The following is a 17076-nucleotide window of genomic DNA, read 5'->3' as shown; positions in this document are numbered from 1 at the left end:
CCCCTCAGGCTGGGCCACCCTTCAGGAAGCCCCCTCCCACACTAGAGACTTGCTTTGGACCCAAGATCCTTTCCAGTCTGAAGCCAACCCGGGCCCCCAAAGCCCCAGCCTCCCGGGTCACTGCCCCCACCTCGCAGATCCTTCCCGGGCGCTTCCCGTGAATCACTCAGGCTGGAATCTGATGAGCTCAGGCCGCCCCACCCGGGACCGCCGGCCTCTGCCTCCCTCCTGGCCAATGGGGGTGCCACACCCCCCACGGGGGTCTCCTCAGCAACTTCCAGCCCCCACCAGGGTCCACCATGGCCTGGAATGGCTGAGTGTGGCAGGGATAGGCCGGGGCTGGAGAGAGATTAGTCGGGATCAGGGCTTGGACCTCTTCAGCATGATCAGAAGTGTGAAAGAATGTGTGTGTGTGCATGTGTGTGCACGTGTGTGTGCGCGTGGGCGCTTCCTATGCCGGTGCGGCGTGAGAAGCAAGCCCACGTGCGTGACTGAGCAGAGGCCTTGGCAGCGCTAGCTGGGTGGGCGGGTGTCACCTGTGTAGCACTCGCCGTGTTTCCGTGTCCGCCTGTCCCCCATGGATGTGTGTCACGGAGCCACATTCTGAACCTGAGAGGCTGGGGGGGGTGATGAGGGAATGTCTCTGAGCTCGCAGATCTGGGGATGGCTGTCAGGGTGCAGCTCAGAGGAGGGGCCGGTGTGTGTGTGTGTGTGTGTGTGTGAGTGAGAGAGAGAGAGAGAGAGAGACGGGGTCCCATCCTGCAGGGCAGGAGTGGCTAACAGTCTCCAGGTGTTTCCAACACTCTGAGTGTTCCTGTTACAGCTGGGGGTGCCCAGGTGCTCTGTACATGAACTTGGCCTGCAGGGTGTCACAAATTCCGTGTGCAAACGCGAGTCAGGACGCTTCTGTGTGTTAAACTGCGCGGGGGGGCGGGCGGGCATGGGTCACAAGACTCCAGCTGGGTACGAATGCACTGTGTGGACGCCTTCTCCCCACCCCTCCCAGGGCCCCTCTTGGGACACTCCAGAGGCCCTGGCTCCCCGCATCCCCTTCCCAACCTCTGCTGGCAGGACTCCCGTTCGCAGGACGGGCCCAGGGCCCCACTGAGGGGAGGCTTCCCCACGCTGGCACCAGGCCAGTGCAGGCGCTCCGAGTGCCCAGGGTCCCTGGGTGGCCTCCCGCAAAAACGGGGCCGGCCATGTGCCTGGGAACGGGCGTGCTCGCCCCCTGGCGGCCGCGATGGAGGTTGCGCCGCCCGGGCCGCACAAACTCGGAGGAACTGTTCGGGCGGCGTCTTACGAATCAATCATTCCACATCCATCTCCTAAGTGCCAGTTCCGGTCCAGGCATTGTTCTGGCCCCCCGAGATTTAGAGGCAAACAAGGCTGACTTGGCTCCGGCCTGGTGGGGAAGACAGACCATAAACTCGCACAGACAGCCGCTGCCACTCCAGGGCTACTAAGAGCAACGTTTCCAGGCGAGGAAAGGACTTGGCGGCTGCTTGCCAGCCAAACGCCGGCCTTCGCGCCCTGCTCTGCAGCGCTGCCTGCGGGCCAGGTGCGGCTCGTCTCGCGGGACGTCCTCTTCCTGAAGGCCAAGGTGGGAGGCGGCGTGAGGGCCGGTCAGGGCTGGATACCGAGGCACCCAGGGCGCGCTCTTCCTGTGGGATCATGCTGCTTTTTCCCCCGACGGGGGCTGGGGGTGCTTGGTGCTTGGTCCATCCGGGCGCAGTTGATTATTGCGGAGAGGATGAGTAAATGGGTGCTTCTGTCTTGGAGGAGGGCAGAATCCCGAAGCTCCACAGAAGCTGGGTCCCAGCCCTTTGCCCTGTACTAAACCACTTTCCCTGAGCAAGCCTGTTTCCTCATCTGTAAAATGGGAATGAGATCAGTCTTAAACCAGTCTATCCTTGCCTGCCCCACCTCCGGATGGTGACCCTTGACCATGCTGTTACCTGGCCTCAGCCCCTGACCAAGTACGATGTCTTGAGAGGAAAACTCAAAAGGCTCAGTAGCAGGAAGGGCCCAGTAGTGCTCCGAGCAGGGGAGGGGGTTACCGAATTCCCAGAGCCTGGAAGTAGGACTGAGCACAGTAAGGGGTTGGGGGGGGGTGTGTTGCAGAGGGCCGCAAGGAAGGGGCTCAGAAGCTTCTGCCAGACCCAGTTCCCGTGAGGCCAGCTCCACATCCGGGTTTCTCTGAGCACCCTTGGAAACCGGTTGTTCTAGGTATTCCTCTGGAACTGAACTTGAGACATCCTGTTTGGTTCCCAGAACCCAGCCCCCCTCCCCCAGCCTCCCAGCTTCCCACCTCACTGCCCTTCACTCTTTGTCAAACTCCAATCAGGGGACATTTATTGATCACCCGTGCAGTGCGCAGCGCGGGGCAAGGCACTGGGGGGTGGGGGTAAGGAGGGGGGACATACAAAGGGGGAGACTCCCTACCAGCAAGAAGCTTGGAGTGGGGGGTGGAAGTGGGGAGGCAAGAGCTGTTGGTGGCTCTAGTGACGCATTGGAGAGCCACGCGCCCAAATTTGGTGCATCTGTCTCTGGACTGTCGGAAATCCCAATGTCCAGGATTTCTACCTTCCAGTTGTCATGTCTGTCTCATGTAGGGTATGATGTCTCTTTGTGGTCAGCACCTGAGGGAGTACCCCAGAGCGCGACTGGGGTCCTCCTTCCACCAGGGGACAGCTCTTTCCCAGGGAGTGATTCCCCCAGAGTTTGCCTGAAACCTGGGAGCTGAAGGCTGGCGGCGCTGGGCTCTGCACTGACCCCAGGTCGCCTGGTGGCTGCAAGAGTACAGGGTCTCTGGCCCCCTAACTCGGCTTCTGACTTTGGCCCTGGAGACCCACTCGCCCCTGGCAATTACCGACTGGCCACTTCCTGGGCCACGCGCACCCCCTTGTGGTCATCACTGGCATTTCCTTTGCTCCCATTGGCTCCCTGCCCTGGGTGCCCCCTTGGGGCTGTAGGGCCTTTAGGCTTAATTTATTGGTGGCTTAGAACAGAGGGCCCATAGTTGGAGCCGGACACCCCGGTTTGGGCGGGGAGCCTGTAATGGCTGGTTATGCGATCGGTATCTTAGGAGTCTCAAACAGTGTGTAATAAGCCGTGCCCAGCCTCCCGCGGAGCTCTTGTGAGGTCCAGAAGAGTTAAGTGCAGAGAAAATGGTTTCCAAGCACCCCCTCTGTTTTGGAAGCCCATCTCCCCTGTCCAAGTCCCCTGGGATGCCAGAGTGCGTGGCAGAAATTCCCACCTTGGAGAAAGACTGGGGTCTGGGTGCTCCCTGGGCCGGACCTGATCTCTTGGATCTCCCGAGGCGGAGGGACGAGAGCCTTCGGTGTAAGCACACAACAGACCCCGAGGGGGGCGGCCCGCTAACATCCCACCTCCCACCCTCTCCTTCCCTCTAGCCTGAGCTCTGCTTTGCAGCAAAACCATCCATTCGGCCTCTGGGGGACTTGTGGGAGAAGGCAGGGCACCCTCTCTTTCCAGGACACTGAAGTCTGGAGCTGCCGGTCCTCCAGCTGGGCTATGGCGGGCCTGGGCTCTGAGCCCGTGTTGGCTCCCTGAATCCTCCTGACACCCAGGAACAGGTGAAGCCTTTTGCGGCCCTGAAGCCGGCAGCCGGAAGGGGCTGCCAGTGGCTGGGCCCCTGTTGGGTTTGTCCCCTGCTGGACACACAGCACTGAAGGCTGGCTGGCCTCCAGCTGGGAGGGAAGGGCGAGAGGCAGAGGGCGTGAGCCCTGGGTCTGGGGTCCCTCAAACCCACTTAACTTGATTCCAGTGTTCCGGACGCGGCCAGGCCAGGCGCCACCCCAGCGGGTGTGATCACGGAGGGAAGCATCAGACGGGGCGGTGGCCGACTCAGGAGTGGCCTGGGGTGGGGAAGCCTGCAGGGGTGGGGCTGATGGCTGAGAGGCCTTCCCAGCAGGCTCGGCTTTCTGTCCCAAATGACCCTTCTGATCACTTCCGGCTACTCCTCTGCTGCCTGGCTTCCCGCAGCCTCTGGCCCCCCTGGCTGGGCAGGGGCCCCCCTGGCCTGGCCCATCCCTGCCTTGGCCCTCTCAGCACTGGTGTCCAACTCTCCCCGGCTATCCCCAGCACCGGCTTTGACCCCGATGTCCCCATCTCCCTGGACCCCTTTCTCCAACTCCCTGCCTCCTGCCTCTGGCTCCCCGCTGCCGACCTCCCGTGTAGACCCAGGCGAGGCCCCCTGGGTCTCAGGCCGCTCTGCCCTGCGGTAGACAAGGTAGCTGGTTGCGGGGAGCCTGTGGGCCAGGGCTCCGGGGGGCAGGCGGTGGTAGCCCTCTTCCTTGTACAGGAAGAGGCCAAACGTGTCGGGCTGGGTCACTCGGAACTTGGTGGCACAGAGCTGGTTCAGGGTGGCAATCGAGGCCCCGGGGGGCACAGCCAGGGTCTTGGAGGTACAGCCACTGTTGGGGTCCTGGTGGGCTACTCGGAGGAGGCGCTGTGCAGGAAGACAAGCGAAGCCAGAGTTCAGTCCTGCCTGCTCCATCTCTGGCTGCACAGCTTGAGGTCCCAGGGTAGGCTCCACAGAGACGGGGCGCAGGGTATAAATCCGGGGGTAGAGCCGAGTGACGAAAGCTTTTTGGATAAGGGGAGCTGCGGGAAGGTGAGGTCCGCCTTGGCCTTGGCTAGTGGGTTAGAGCTGCAGGCCCGGTGGCCGGAAGGATGGCCCCAGCAGCTCTCCAGAGCCTGACAGCCCTCCTCGGAGCCTCCCCCGGGGCCGAGCGCCCGTCCTGCATTCGCTCATCTCATCCACACATCGGCCCCAGGAGCCACGTCCTGTTGCCTCCGCTTATAGGTGAGGATAGCCAGGCACAAAGCAGTTATGTAACGTGCCCCACTCCTGCAAACAGAAAGTAGCTGAGGCAGGATGTGAAGCGGGCATCTGGCTGCAGGTCTAAAGTCCTCACCGAGGCTGGGGAGGGTCCCTGGGCTGGATGGAGAGGAGGGTGCGGGGAGCGTGGGCGGGGAGCCTCACTCCAGGAGAGGGCAGAGCCCCACGGGGGGTGGGGGGGGGGGCTGGAAGCCAGGATTTGGGGCGTGAGTTTGCCACCCTTGTCCCCCCCCCCCATGTCACGTCTCTGTTTCCTCATCTGTAAAATGGGATAATAATGGTCCTAAGGCCGATTTTCTTTGAAGCTGCAGGGCTGAGCCCCTGGAGCACACGGAACGCGCCCTCTCGAGGAAGGCGAGAGGTGGACGTCCACATAGGGGGCTGTTTCTCCGACACGGTGATGGGACTAGCCTCTCCCCTGCTGGGTCTCGCTAGGAAAAGGAGGGGACTGCGCGGGATGACGCCAGAACCCCGCCCCCGCACCCCGGGGCCCCGGCGGCTCAGGCGGCTGGTGGGGAGGCCCCGTACCTGGAGGCTGTGGGTGGCCGGCAGGCGGCGCTGCTCCCAGAGGCTGAGGGAGCGCTGCAGCTCCCGCGAGGGGCTCAAGGGCGTGGTGTGGGCCTGGTCCAGGCCACTCAGCAGGGCCAGGCTGGCGGAGAGGCTGGTCAGGTAGTAACCGCCTGGGACACAAGGGGAAGTATGCAGCTCGGGCTGGGGACAGGTGATGCTTCGCCGCGCCCCCCCCCCCCTTCCTGGGGGCTATGCAGCCCCTAAGCGGCCCAGTCCCCCCCCCACACACAGGGCAGTGGCACGCGGGGGCGCTCCCTCACCCTCTCCGGTGAGCAGGGTGGGCTCCAGCAGCTCCGACATGTACTCAGCTTCCAGCAGCAGCTCGGGAAGGTCGCACTGGGCCAGGACAAGACTCAGCAGCGGGAGGAACTCGTCTGCCCCCGCGGCCTCCCCTGTGGGGTGGTAGGGGAGGAAGCTTCAGACTCTGCTCAGGCCCCAGGGTTGGTGTCCACCCTGTGTCTCAGACAGTGACCTTCCCCTCCCCACGCTGGGCCTTGGGGGATGCGGTCTCTATGGTGACCACAGACGGGGGCGGGGTGGGGGAGCGGAGAGGCTGGGGAGGAGGACGCTCTATACTCTCTGGGCCTCAGTTGCACGGTTTGTGGGAGGTTGGACCCGGTCCCCAGTCTGCTGCGCCAGTCTGGGATCTCTGGGGGGCCTGCCTCTGACTGGGCAGGGGCTGGTGGGCAGCGGAAGGAGGGTTCCTACCCGCTTGGGTCCTCAGCGCTGTGTAGAGCAGCTTGCAGGCCTGCAGGAGCCGCTTGACCTGGGCGCTGGGCGAGTAGGCCCGGAGCAGCTGCAGCAGCTTGTGGCGAACCTGCTCCACCTCGGCCGGGGAGGGCAGGCTCACGTGGGCCCCGAAGGCTCCAGGGCCCTGGGCCCGGGCCAGGCGGAGGCCTTCGGCCAGGCGGCCCAGGGAGCCGTTGGTGGAGAGCCGGCGCCGCAGGCGGGCCGCCAAGATGGGCCGGAGAGGCTTGAGCACGGAGCGGTGTAGCGACTTCTCCAAGGCGTGTTCTGCAGGGGCGAGGCGGGCAGGGTCAGGGGAACTGCGGCGCCAGTGGAGGGGGGCTGTAGGCAGGGAGGGACGCAAGTTGGGGGGAATCTCTGTGAGACAGGAGAAGAGCAGGAGAGAGGCGGGGAGCGGGAAGAGCTAGACCTCCGGAGAGCCCAGCGGAGCCCCGGGTCTCACCCAGTCTCTCGGGCGGCAGCAGCTTCTCAGGGCCCAGCTCGGTGCTCAGCATGGCCCGGGCCCGGCTTAGTGCCTCTCGGACCCCCTGCAGCTCCCGGGGCTCAGGGCCAGCCCGCACCTGGGTCAGTAGGTCCTGTACCAGCTGGCCCACAGCCGTGTGTCGGTCCTGCACCAGGGCCGCGGCGGCCCGGCCCACCTGCCGCTCGGGCGCCAGCAGGGAGCAGAAGGCCGCGCTCATGGACCGAAGCAGGGGCCGCCGGCGGCCCAGGCCAGGGGAGGTCGCTGGGCTTCCCTGGGACCCCGGTGCCCCCTCCTCTTCTGAGCTGCTGGGGGAGCCGCAGTCTACCTCCTGGAGGGAGGGCAGAGGTGGGAGGCTGGGCCTGGGGCCCCCTGGCACACGGTACCCCACTGAACTCTCCCTTTGCAGAAGCTGGTGAGGGGGGAAGCTGTCTGTCTGGCTGGGGGCTGCACCTGGCAGCACGGGGACCGGGGGAGGCGGAACGGCAGGCGGTGACAGAGGGCTGGAGGTCTCTGTGGACACACGCACTTTGAAGCTCCTCTTGAATTTTTCCCGCTTGGTGGGGCCCAGGTCCCCTGGGAACAGGGGATTGAAGAAGCACAGGGCGGCTCCCGTGCCCTGGTCCAGCTCTTGTGGGGACCGGGGCTTCAGCCGGGGCAGCAGCTGGCCTTCAGACGGGCCCGGCTGGGCCTTGGTGTTGAGGGAGGAGCTCCAGAACTCTAGGGAAGAGAAACCAATTGGGGCATCAGGGAGGTTTGGGGAAGGTGCCCAAATGAAGGCACAGGCTCAGGCCATGTGCCCGCGTGCCTTCACTTTGTTTCTTGCCCTCAGCTTGCCCATCTGTGCAATGGGTAGCTGAAGAGCCCTTACCAATGCCCAGATGGGAGATGGCTTCCAGTTCTTTGTGGGTGGTTGCCTGGCAGATGGCTCTGGGGAGCTGGAGCGGGAGGAGAAGGATGTCCCTGAGGCCAGAGAGGGAAACAGAGAGCCAGGGGTGAGGGGTGCTCAGAGCTCTGGGGGCCGACAGGACCTGCAGGGGTTGGGAAAACAGACTGTCCCAGGGAGCCGGGACCAAAGGACACCAGGCACCCTGCGGCCAGGCTCACCGGCTGTGGCAGTAGGCGCAGATGAGCTGGACCAGGTCTGGGAACATGAGCTCTGAGCCCTCCAAGGAGACGCCTGAGAGATGGGAAGTGCGGTTGTTCTCTGGGAAACACCCCTGCGCCCGGCCCTGACTGCTTCCAGCCCCTTCCCCCCAGGCCAGGCCCGCTCACCCCCAGGGCTCTCCTGGACGTAGTGGCTGGAGACAAAGGAGGGGCCGCTGGCTTCGGGCAGCCGCACGCACAGGGCTTGGCACCCGCGAGTGTTAGATTTCCGCACCAGAAACGTCTGCAAGGGACAGGGGTCGGGGGGCTTGCAACCTCTGCCTCTGGCCTCTATCTCCCCGACAACCGCCGCAGCCGCCGCCGCCCCCTGCCGGCCAGTCCGGGGTGGGTGGGGGTCAGGGCCATGACTCACCCCGGGGGGCTCAGTCCTCAGCACGTGCAGCGCGGCCGCCGCGTTGGCACGCAGCTGCAGCCACACGGGCCGCGTGAGCAGCAAGCGCTCCCGCAGGCTCACGCTGCGCCCCGGCCGCTGGGGCCCGCCCGCCGGCCGCCCGCTGGCTCCAGGCACATCGTACGGCGGGTCCTCGGTGGGCCTAGGAGTGGGCGGCAGACTTGAGGGGGTGCCAGGCGGTGGGACCTTTGCTCCGCCCTCTCCCCCCTCCTCCGCCCCGGGGACAGACCCTGCTCTGCCACCCCTCCCCGCCCCACCAGGCTGCCCTTCCAACTTCACTAACTTTTCTCTCTCCGGGCGCCCAGGTGCGAAGCTGGGCAGGCTGGGGGCTCCGAGAGGCCCAGCTCCTGGCTCCCCGGGGCTTTCCATGGCCGAGAGCGCCTTGGGTCTCTCCCGGCTTCTCCCAGGACTCAGGAAGAGAATCCAGCCCCCGAGGCAGGAGCGCTCACATTCCCGGCGGTGAGTAACACTTCCTGAGGGCGGTTCGCCCTGTCACGCCCCGCCAGTTAACTCTTGGGTGTCCACTGGGCCCCGGGCCGAGCCCCGATTCCTCGGTTCTGGGCCCCGCCTCAGGGGCCAGGGATCCCGGTCCATGCAAGCGCCACTCCGAGAGCCCCAGCTGCGGGGCCCGCCCCCACCACACGGTGCGTCCGGAAGCCTTACGGGCCTCCTCAAACCACACAAGCAGGCGGGAAGGGGTTAAGCAGGGCCCATCTGGGCCCCCACAGGCCCAAGTCTATCCCCCCACCCCCGCACCTTTAAGTCTGCTGGTCAACTGCTCATCTGTGCGAGACACCGCGGGGTCAGCGGGGGGGGGGGGGGGGGGGGGGGGCAGATGACTCATTCCTGAGCCTACCTTGGGTGTTGGGGACTTCAGGTTGCCATGGAGAGAGGATGCTGTGTCTCCATGGAAACGAACCCCCTTGCTTAACTGAGGTTCTGGGGGTGGTTCTAACACTCGGCGCTCAACAGGGGGGTGCTTGGCTGTGAGGTCGTCAGCGCCCCGCGCCAGCTGCCTCCTACACGCCCAGGCCCCGCCAGCCTGCCTTACGGATCTGCCAAGTGACTGGGGCAGGTGCAGACATGACCCAGTCTCCAAGCACAGGCCGGGACACACGGTCTGCCACATGTTGCTTCAAACTTTGCTCGGGAGCCCCGGTCAGCCAGGGCTCGCTCCCCGACCCCCGGGAGGTGTGGTGGGCGAGTCCCCCCCCCGCCCCAACTCAGAGTAGGTTGGCTCCTGTCTGCTAGCAAGGGGAGCTACGGGGACTCTAAGAAGAGCCCACCTGACTCAGGCACCCCCTGGGGGAGCCCTGATTCTCTTGCAAGGTAAATCAGACACACACAGCTCACACCGAGGTCCCAGGAAAGGTTTTAATTCCAGTCCCTGAAATCTGGAGACACCAAGAACCTCCATGAAAAGACCTGGGGGACCTGCCTTCTCACCTCCAACAGCAGCCGGAAAAGACAGGCCCCCCAAAATATGATGTCTGGCTCAGAGTTCCCAAGAAATGGAGCCCAGCTCACTGGCTCAGTGACTGGTCCAAGGTCAGCAGGAAGGATGCTGCTTTGGGGTAAGAGGAGCCCCACCTTCTCCGTCTGGGAGAGCACCGAGGAGGCTGCCCTCTGGGAGGGGCCGCTGGTGCATTCGCCGGGGGCACGGAGGAGACAGTCTTGCCTGGCTAGGGCAGTTCTGGGCCACAGCTGTGCAGGCCCCCCAAGGAGGGCAGAGGAGTCCGGACCAGTGATGGCTGGAGGGGAAGATGCACCAGCAGTACCGGGGAGCTGGCTGGACAGACCCTGTCAGGCTGCCTTCTCACAGCGGGAAAATGTGGATCCTGGCTTTTCGGCCAGTTGCTCCGAGGGGCCTCCTGGCTCTGCACGGCAGGGTCATGGTCCTGAGGGAATGCCAGAGGCAGAGAGCACTGCAGGTGAGAAGCTGAACCAAGAGGGGACCACCAATACCTGTAGGGGCTGAGGCTGTTCCTCAGGGCAGCTCCAAAGCCCTCAGCATGGGTCCAGCATTCCAGCGCCCCCTACCCAGTCCTGGTTGGGGGGGAAGCTTCATCCCCTAGCGCTACCGACCTAGAGCTTCCCTAACCCCACCCCGGCTCTGGCTGCCCAAACCCCCAAACCCCAACCATTCTAACAGGGACCACTGATCTGACATAACCCCGGCCTCTCTTCGGGCTCTTTGCGAGGACGCTGGGCTGGGGGAAGGGGGCAGGAGGCGGAACAACTCCTGTGGGTCTTACCATCTGCTTTTCTCTTCTGAGGGGACACAGCTGCTCTAGCCTGGGTGGGTAAGAAAAGCCCCCCTGAGAGCCTGCCTCCAGCTTGGCAAGCACCCTCTTCCACATCACTTTCTCTGGGGTGGGGGCGCTGCTGGTGCTTCGTGGAGATGAGAGTCGGTGGGGGGGCGGGGGGGAGCCCAAGACCCTTTCTAGGCAAAGCTCTGATGTGGTCCGCCGACAGATCCCAGGCCAGCCCAGAACAGCCGCCTTCCCTCCTTCCCTCCCTCCCTCCCATCCCATCAAAACCTGCCCTGGAAGGAGGAAGGGGCTGACAGATTGAAAGGTCCCTCCTACAGGAAGTCTCAGGCCAGCACCTGGGTGGCTCCATCGGTTAAGCCTCTGACTCATGATTTTGGCTCAGTAGGGTCAAGAGCTCGAGCCCCACATCGGCCTCGGTGTTAGGCATGACGCCTGCTTGGGATTTTCTCTCTCTCCCCCTGCACTCCCCACTCCCCCACCACACCATTCCCACGTGCAAACGCATTCTCTCCCTCCCTCTCTAAAAAAGGCCGATGCCAGGGAACCTGGGCTGAAGGCAGGAGGTGCTGAGGGCGAGCAGGGCTCCCAGGCCCTCAGGAAGCCCAGGTGTGGGGAGCCCGCAGAGACCAAAGCTGGTGTCAGGGACGGGGACCCGCGCGGGGAAGCAGGGGTCCTGGCCCCACCTTTTTGATAGCCGTCCAGTCCTCCAGGATGTCGATCTCCTGCAGCATGTACACAATGTAAGGACCTGCGACAGGGGTCAAGGAAGCAGGAAGCCCGGTGGCGGGGACAGGTGTCACAGCGGGGAGGGGGCTGGGGACCCCGGTGAGAGCTCAGGTTCTGCCTCCCACCTTTTGGCTCCTGGGTCCCTAAGGCAGGGCCTGTGGCCTCTTCACAAGTCTGTGGGGGGTACTAAGCCTCACCCCTGCCTCCCCTCCGCTCCCCCTTCATCCTCCCTCCAGTGTAAAGGTCAGGAGGTGAAAAACCCAGCCCAGCCACTCAGGGAGCTTGCTCCTTCGATTCCCTGTTCCCTTCCTGTCCCTTCTACACACACAGACCTCAGTCCCTTCCATCCGGGAGTCAACCCTCCTTTCCTCTCCCACTGCCCCCCACCCCCACCCCGGCAACCGTCTGCTCTGTCCTCCTGGGCTCTGTACCTGATGTCTCCACGCCCTTGCCCCCCATTCACCCCTCAAATCCTCGCAGCCTGGATGCTTCCCTCCCTGCCTGACACGACTGCCATCACCAGGCAGCCGGGTCCCGAGCGTCTGATGGCCGGAGTACCCGGGGGTAGGGGTGTGGGGCATGCGGATTCTGTTCCGCATGTGCTCGATGCTGCCCGGAAGGATGAGGGTGTCCCGGGTTAGGCCACAGGGGTGCAGAAGACAGAGAAGCTATCGCCATTGTGAGGAAACCAGGAGAGGCTTCACAGAGGAGGTGACGCGTGACACAAGCCGTGACCAGGCACAGAGAGGCAGTACGACATTCCGAGAAGCGGGTGGAAAGTGAGAGCAGGCGGGGGAGGCAGGTGGCAGCGGGAGAGTCTGGGACCTGCCCGGGCTCTTGTGGGGAAGCCTGAAGAGCCTCAAAGGAGACTTCGCTCAGGAAGCTAAGGGACTCACTGAGGGGGCGCTGCTCTTTCTCCATGGTCCGCACAGCCTGGCAGAGACCCAGGCCCTTAGAAACTTCCCGACAGCTGGGTTCGCCTCATGTGTCCAGCGCGACTCCGCCGTCCACGTGCCTCCACCCCCGGGCTGGAGCTAACCCCGAGGTCAGGTTCAGGCCGCAGTGAGGGAAAGGATACCAGAGACGAGAGGAGCCTTCTTCCTCTTGCTGGCCGGCAGGGAGTCCCAGGCCTTTGTGCTGCTTCGGGCGTGCAGTCTGTCGTCCCACCACTCTGTGCCCCCAGAGCCAGAGTCAGGATCAAGGTGCTGGCCCACCCAGGACACCCCGCCTTGGAGCTGGGTCCCCCAGAGGAGCCGGGCCAGCCCTTCCCCTTCCTCTCCCGCCCAGGTTGGTGGAGAGAGCCGGGGCAGGGGGCTTAGAAGCGGAGGTCAGGGCCCGAGGACAGCATGGCTGTGCGAGCCTGGGGGGGGGCGGGGGGGGGCGCTGTACTTCTGTCCAACCCGTTTCTTCATCTGTTTCGTGGCCGGTGCCCAATGACCACTGCGGCCTCCCTAGGACCCCGCCATGAACACAGGCGCTGCGGACATGGGGGGAACCTGTGGCTGTTGTAGGCGTGGGGGTGTCAGAAGACACCTCCTGTTCTAGAAAGGGAGCAGGGGCCGAGGCGGGCAGGGGGCCCACTCTTGCTGAGCCTCCCTGGTGCACCAAGCACGGGGCCGGGTCCTTTCTGTGCCTGGTTCCGTTTGGGCCACACAGCGAGCCCATGAAGCAAGTTCTCCGGCACGCTCCCCGGGCAGGCGGGGGGCGGGGGGATGGCACAGAGAGAGTGGCGCCGGAGGGCAGCCTCACCCGAGCTGATGTCCAGGCTCTGGCGGTCCTCCTCCAGCCTCTGGATCCGCTCCTGCAGCTCCCCCTGCAGGGTGTCGTACAGCAGCAGCTTCTCACTCTGGAAGGGGTGGAGCCGCTCAGGCTCAGTGGCGGTTGGGGACAAGCCACTTTCGCTGTCCCCTACCCCCCCACCCCCCACCCCGTGGCATTCACCTCCAGGTGCTGTCTGGCTCCCTGCAGCTCACACTCGTACTTGTTCCGGATCACGTCCAGACAGAAGCCCTTGTAGATCCCTACAGCGGGGAAGGGAGACGGGAAGCCCAGCTTGGCCAGGGACCTGGGTGTCCCAGACCGGGAGCCAGGAGCAGGGCCTGGCTAGGAAGGGAAGAGCGGGGAGCAGAGAGCCCCGGGCTCGGCAGAGGCAGAGAGGGGAGGCGGGGGGGGGGGGGGGGGGGGGGGGACAGCCCAGCCCACAGACCTGCCACCTGAATGCGGATCTTGAGGCTCCGCTGCAGCCCCCCCAGAGGCTCTGTGTACTCGGGCGCCCGCTCAGCCCCCACTTCCTCCAGCCGCACCCTCAGCTGACTCAGTCGTTCCCTGAACAACCTGGGAGGGAAAAGGCAGGGCATGTGTGTCCCTCAAGCACGTGGCCGGTCCTGCGCAGCAGGTCCGCAGTCGCCCCTGCCCCACACCGGCCCGCTGCCTCCGCGCCCCCGCGCCCAGGGTGCCCCGGGAGACACAGCCCCAGTCGCCCCACACTCACTTCTCCTTTAGCTCCGAGAACTGCTTCTCCAGGTCCAGCATCTCATTGACGCACTCGCTGCGACGCCGCTCGTAGTCCTCATCGTCCATCTCTGGGACAAGAGGCCAGTCAGCGCTGGCTGCCGAGGAGCGGGCGGGCATGCGTGGGCACGCGTGTGCGCGCTGGGGGACTCACCTGAGCTCTCCTCCTCGGACTCCGTCTGGCTGCCGCTCCGCTCCTCCTCGCTCTCTTCCTCCTCCCCGTTCATCTCGGCGGCCGAATCACCCTCTGCTTCCATCTCTTCTGTGTCTTTGCTCGGAGGCTGGACGGGCATCTGGGCTCTGGGAGACGGAGGGGAGCCGTCACTTATCAGGAGCAGGAAGTGGCCATGCGGGGAGTCAAACCAAGCCCTGTGCGCACATTTCCCTGAGGCCTGGGAGCCATGGAAATGCTCACGTCCTGGGACATTGTTGCTGATCCCAGTGTGGGGAATGCTGGCCAAGGTGATGGCCTTTAAGATGGGAAACACCAAAGATGGGGTCCCCACTGCCTCGGGGATCGGGCACACACTTGCGACTGGGGCGTTTAAGGCGCCACACAGACTGAAGGACTGGGCCAGCTCCTTGACTCCACCATCTAACAGTCAATCCTTCAGTACACCCTTCCGTCCTCCTCTCCACCCCTTCCTGTTGGTCATCCCCCTGGAACGCCCTTCACTTCTTTTCCTGAGAACACTCTGCGATTCCCGTCCCGTCTCCCTGTGCTCTGGGTCACCCCCGATGTCCTTCTCTTTTCTCTGGAGCCTCAGGCTACCAGCACCCCCGCCTCCACTGTTTCTCCAACGCTCCCTTTTGACAGCTCCTGCCCACGAAACTTTAGAGGTGTTCGGGTACTGCCTCCCATTTAGAAATAGCAGAAATGCAAAACCTTGCCCCATTCCATTCAACTACTCCCCATTTCCCACCTCACAGCTACGCTTTTCAAGGCTCTGGCTGTTCCTACCCTTTCACCTCCTCGATGTTCCGGTCCATTTCCCTATGGTCACCCTCGGCTGATGTGAGTCCCGTGGCAGCAGATGACCCCCTGGTGCCCAATGCCAGTATTTTTTCCTGCTTCCCTTAGTTGAACGCTATTAGTCATTCTTTCTTTCTTTTTTAAAAAAGATTTTATTTATTTACTTGACAGATCACAAGTAGGCAGAGAGGCAGGCAGAGAGAGAGAGGAGGAAGCAGGCTCCCTGCTAAGCAGAGAGCCCTATGCGGGGCTCGATCCCAGGACCCTGGGATCATGACCTGATCCGAAGGCAGAGGCTTTAACCCACTGAGCCACCCAGGCGTCCCTATTAGTCATTCTTTATTTTGTATACTCATCTAAGATTTATTAAAGACCGAACACATGCCAGGTAACTTCAGACAGTAAAGGAGATGCTGGGCACGACAGGGCATGACAGGGCATGACAGGGCAGAGACAGATAGTCTCTGACTTCAAGGAATTTACAGCTTCCTGGGAGAGGCAGAGAAGCGGACAGTACTGTGGTGTGAGAAGGGCTAAGATGGCGGCGGAGGGGTATATGGGAGAGGCATCTAACTGGAACCCGGAGTTTGCTCCAACAGTGAAGGTTTGAGGGGAAGATCCTTGCCGCAGCATCAGCATGGAGAGCTCAGACAGAGGCGCGGAGATGGCTGGGCAGGGAACATTCCAAGCAGAGTGCACAGTGTGTGCACAGACTCCGAAATGAGAGAAGGGGCATATGAGTCTAAGCCTCAGAGAGAAATCTGGGCTGCAGGTATCGGTCATCGGCATATAGAGACTTCTTGAGGCCATGGGAGAGGGTGCAACCAGCAGGGCAGAATGTGTGGAGTGAGAAGAGGTCCAGGATGGACTCCCAGGGCCACCAAAGCGGCAGGTGATGAAAGCCCAGCAAAGGAGAAGGAAATTAGCAAGAGGTGGAAGAAGAGAAACTCAGTCGTGGGGAGAAATAACTTCAGACGGAAGGATGGTGACCGTGCCAAATGCTGCCAAGAGATCAATGAAGAGGAAGACTAAATGGTCCTCCCAATAGTTAATCTCTCTGCCTACTGGAGGCTTGATTTCACTGCGATGCTCTTCCAACCTCTCTGGGCCCAGCTCTGTAGACCTTTAGATCAGTGTAAACACCACTCCCCTCCAGGAAGCCCTCTGTGTTTACTTCTCTCTAATTGCCCATTTTCACGTCTGTCTGCCTAACCAGGCTGTAGGTCTCTCCTGTGCAGCGATGCCGCTGCCGCAAATACAAACGTAACAAAGCACTTTTTCAGGCAGACTTTTTACTTCTTGGTTGCCCCAGAACCCTGTAGTGGTTGCAAACCTGAAGTATTCTGTTAACTTTTCTCAACACAATTCGAGTTATGTAAAATGACTGGCTCAAGGCGCAGCTTAGTCGCATTCCTCAAGGGTTTCACAAATGATCTGAATCCGACCTTTTCAGTTCTCCAAACCAGCCTCATTTTTCCCCGTTCTCAAGCCTGAGTTCCTGCAGTTTGGCCAATTTGCAATTCCTCTTCATTGCTAAATACATATATTTACTTTTGTCTCCAGATGTCTCTAACTCTCCTGAGTGAGCAAAATTAAATCACAACCTCCCCTCCTTACCCCGGGCGCAAACGGAGGATAAACACCGCTACTCTGAGTGTTGTAAAGATCGCAAGGGGTAAAGGGTGGAAAAGGAAATTGCAAGGCGCTGAACATAGGCAATTTATGTTTTCAGAAAGTGAGCATTTCCAGGGCAGACCTCCACGGAAGGCCGCTTCTTCTCCCTAGAGAAAGCCAATCCAGACCTCTACGCGGTGCCTTGCGGCGCGGCAGGACCCTCCCGCCCCGTTCCATTCCCGTCTGCGCCGGCGCCGCGGGCGGGGGAGTCACTGGCTCTTCCGCGGCCAGCAGCGGGCCCGCGGCGCCGCACGCGTCCGGCCGGTTAAGTCTCCGCTTCGGCCCTCACTGGGTCAGCTCCGACCGACTGGCCAGAGACGCCGAACTAGGTGCCCTGAGGAGCGTTACGCACCGCGGGGAGGGGGCCTCCGGGTTGGCGTCTGAAACTCCCTGAGAGGTGCCCGCGGCTGCCGGGCTCCCGGAAACGTCGCGCCCGTCCCTCTACTCCGGGAGGCGGGGCCCGCCGCACTTCCGTATACGTTATCAGGAGGCGCCCGTCGCCGAGCTCACAATTGGGCAGCTGGGGCGAGGCATGCTGGGATACCGCGGGGTCGGTCTCCATAGCAACCGGCCGACATTCGTGCAGGCCTTCAGCAGCCGCGCAAGACCCTTGTGGTTTCCCTGCTTTGCGGTTGCAGCCCCTTGGGCCGCAGCTCCTCCCCCCGTCCCGCCTCCCTGGTCCCCCCACCCCACGTGTGGAAGGGAAGAGGCCACGACCCC

General features: G+C 63.0%; 2 protein-coding genes across 4 annotated transcripts; both read right to left on the bottom strand.

Annotated features, from left to right (window-relative positions):
- Positions 1 to 2350: 2350 nt before the first annotated feature.
- Positions 2351 to 8738, bottom strand: RIN1 (Ras and Rab interactor 1). Of its 2 annotated transcripts, none has more exons than XM_046014264.1 (10): positions 8483 to 8672; positions 8161 to 8341; positions 7917 to 8031; positions 7749 to 7821; positions 7513 to 7604; positions 6624 to 7361; positions 6143 to 6448; positions 5695 to 5826; positions 5393 to 5544; positions 2351 to 4471 (listed from the first exon to the last, which is right to left on the bottom strand). In XM_046014264.1, the coding sequence occupies exons 1-10, from the start codon at positions 8566 to 8568 to the stop codon at positions 3977 to 3979; spliced, it is 2370 nt and encodes a 789-aa protein (XP_045870220.1). In that variant the 5' UTR covers positions 8569 to 8672; the 3' UTR covers positions 2351 to 3976. The 2 variants fall into 2 exon arrangements, with proteins under 2 accessions (XP_045870220.1, XP_045870221.1); XM_046014265.1 differs by having other exon boundaries at positions 4331 to 4873; positions 8483 to 8738.
- An 827-nt stretch (positions 8739 to 9565) lies between these two features.
- On the bottom strand, positions 9566 to 16818 carry BRMS1 (BRMS1 transcriptional repressor and anoikis regulator). Of its 2 annotated transcripts, XM_046017892.1 has the most exons (10): positions 16709 to 16818; positions 13864 to 14009; positions 13690 to 13780; positions 13405 to 13532; positions 13140 to 13219; positions 12948 to 13044; positions 12277 to 12369; positions 11156 to 11220; positions 10455 to 10494; positions 9955 to 10097 (listed from the first exon to the last, which is right to left on the bottom strand). In XM_046017892.1, exons 2-10 carry the CDS (start codon positions 14000 to 14002, stop codon positions 10090 to 10092), a joined length of 741 nt encoding a protein of 246 aa, XP_045873848.1. In that variant the 5' UTR covers positions 14003 to 14009; positions 16709 to 16818; the 3' UTR covers positions 9955 to 10089. The 2 variants fall into 2 exon arrangements, with proteins under 2 accessions (XP_045873847.1, XP_045873848.1); XM_046017891.1 differs by lacking the exon at positions 10455 to 10494 and having other exon boundaries at positions 9566 to 10097.
- Positions 16819 to 17076: the final 258 nt, after the last annotated feature.

Source organism: Meles meles, chromosome 8 (assembly GCF_922984935.1).
Source record: "Meles meles chromosome 8, mMelMel3.1 paternal haplotype, whole genome shotgun sequence".
NCBI lineage: Eukaryota > Metazoa > Chordata > Mammalia > Carnivora > Mustelidae > Meles > Meles meles.
This window is presented reverse-complemented; position numbering and strand designations above follow the sequence as displayed.

What these genes read in the sequence shown, in the direction of transcription:
- RIN1 (XM_046014264.1), bottom strand. Translation starts at nt 8,568, where the DNA reads ATGGAAAGCCCCGGGGAGCCAGGAGCTGGGCCTCTCGGAGCCCCCAGC. An exon ending in CACCCTGCTCACCGGAGAGG is followed by an intron (nt 5,545 to 5,694) that starts GTGAGGGAGCGC and finishes CTTGTGTCCCAG; the next exon opens with GCGGTTACTACCTGACCAGC. An exon ending in CGGCCACCCACAGCCTCCAG is followed by an intron (nt 4,472 to 5,392) that starts GTACGGGGCCTC and finishes CTTCCTGCACAG; the next exon opens with CGCCTCCTCCGAGTAGCCCA.
- BRMS1 (XM_046017891.1), bottom strand. Translation starts at nt 14,002, where the DNA reads ATGCCCGTCCAGCCTCCGAGCAAAGACACAGAAGAGATGGAAGCAGAG. An exon ending in TTCTCGGAGCTAAAGGAGAA is followed by an intron (nt 13,533 to 13,689) that starts GTGAGTGTGGGG and finishes TTTCCCTCCCAG; the next exon opens with GTTGTTCAGGGAACGACTGA. An exon ending in GATCCGCATTCAGGTGGCAG is followed by an intron (nt 13,220 to 13,404) that starts GTCTGTGGGCTG and finishes TCCCCGCTGTAG; the next exon opens with GGATCTACAAGGGCTTCTGT.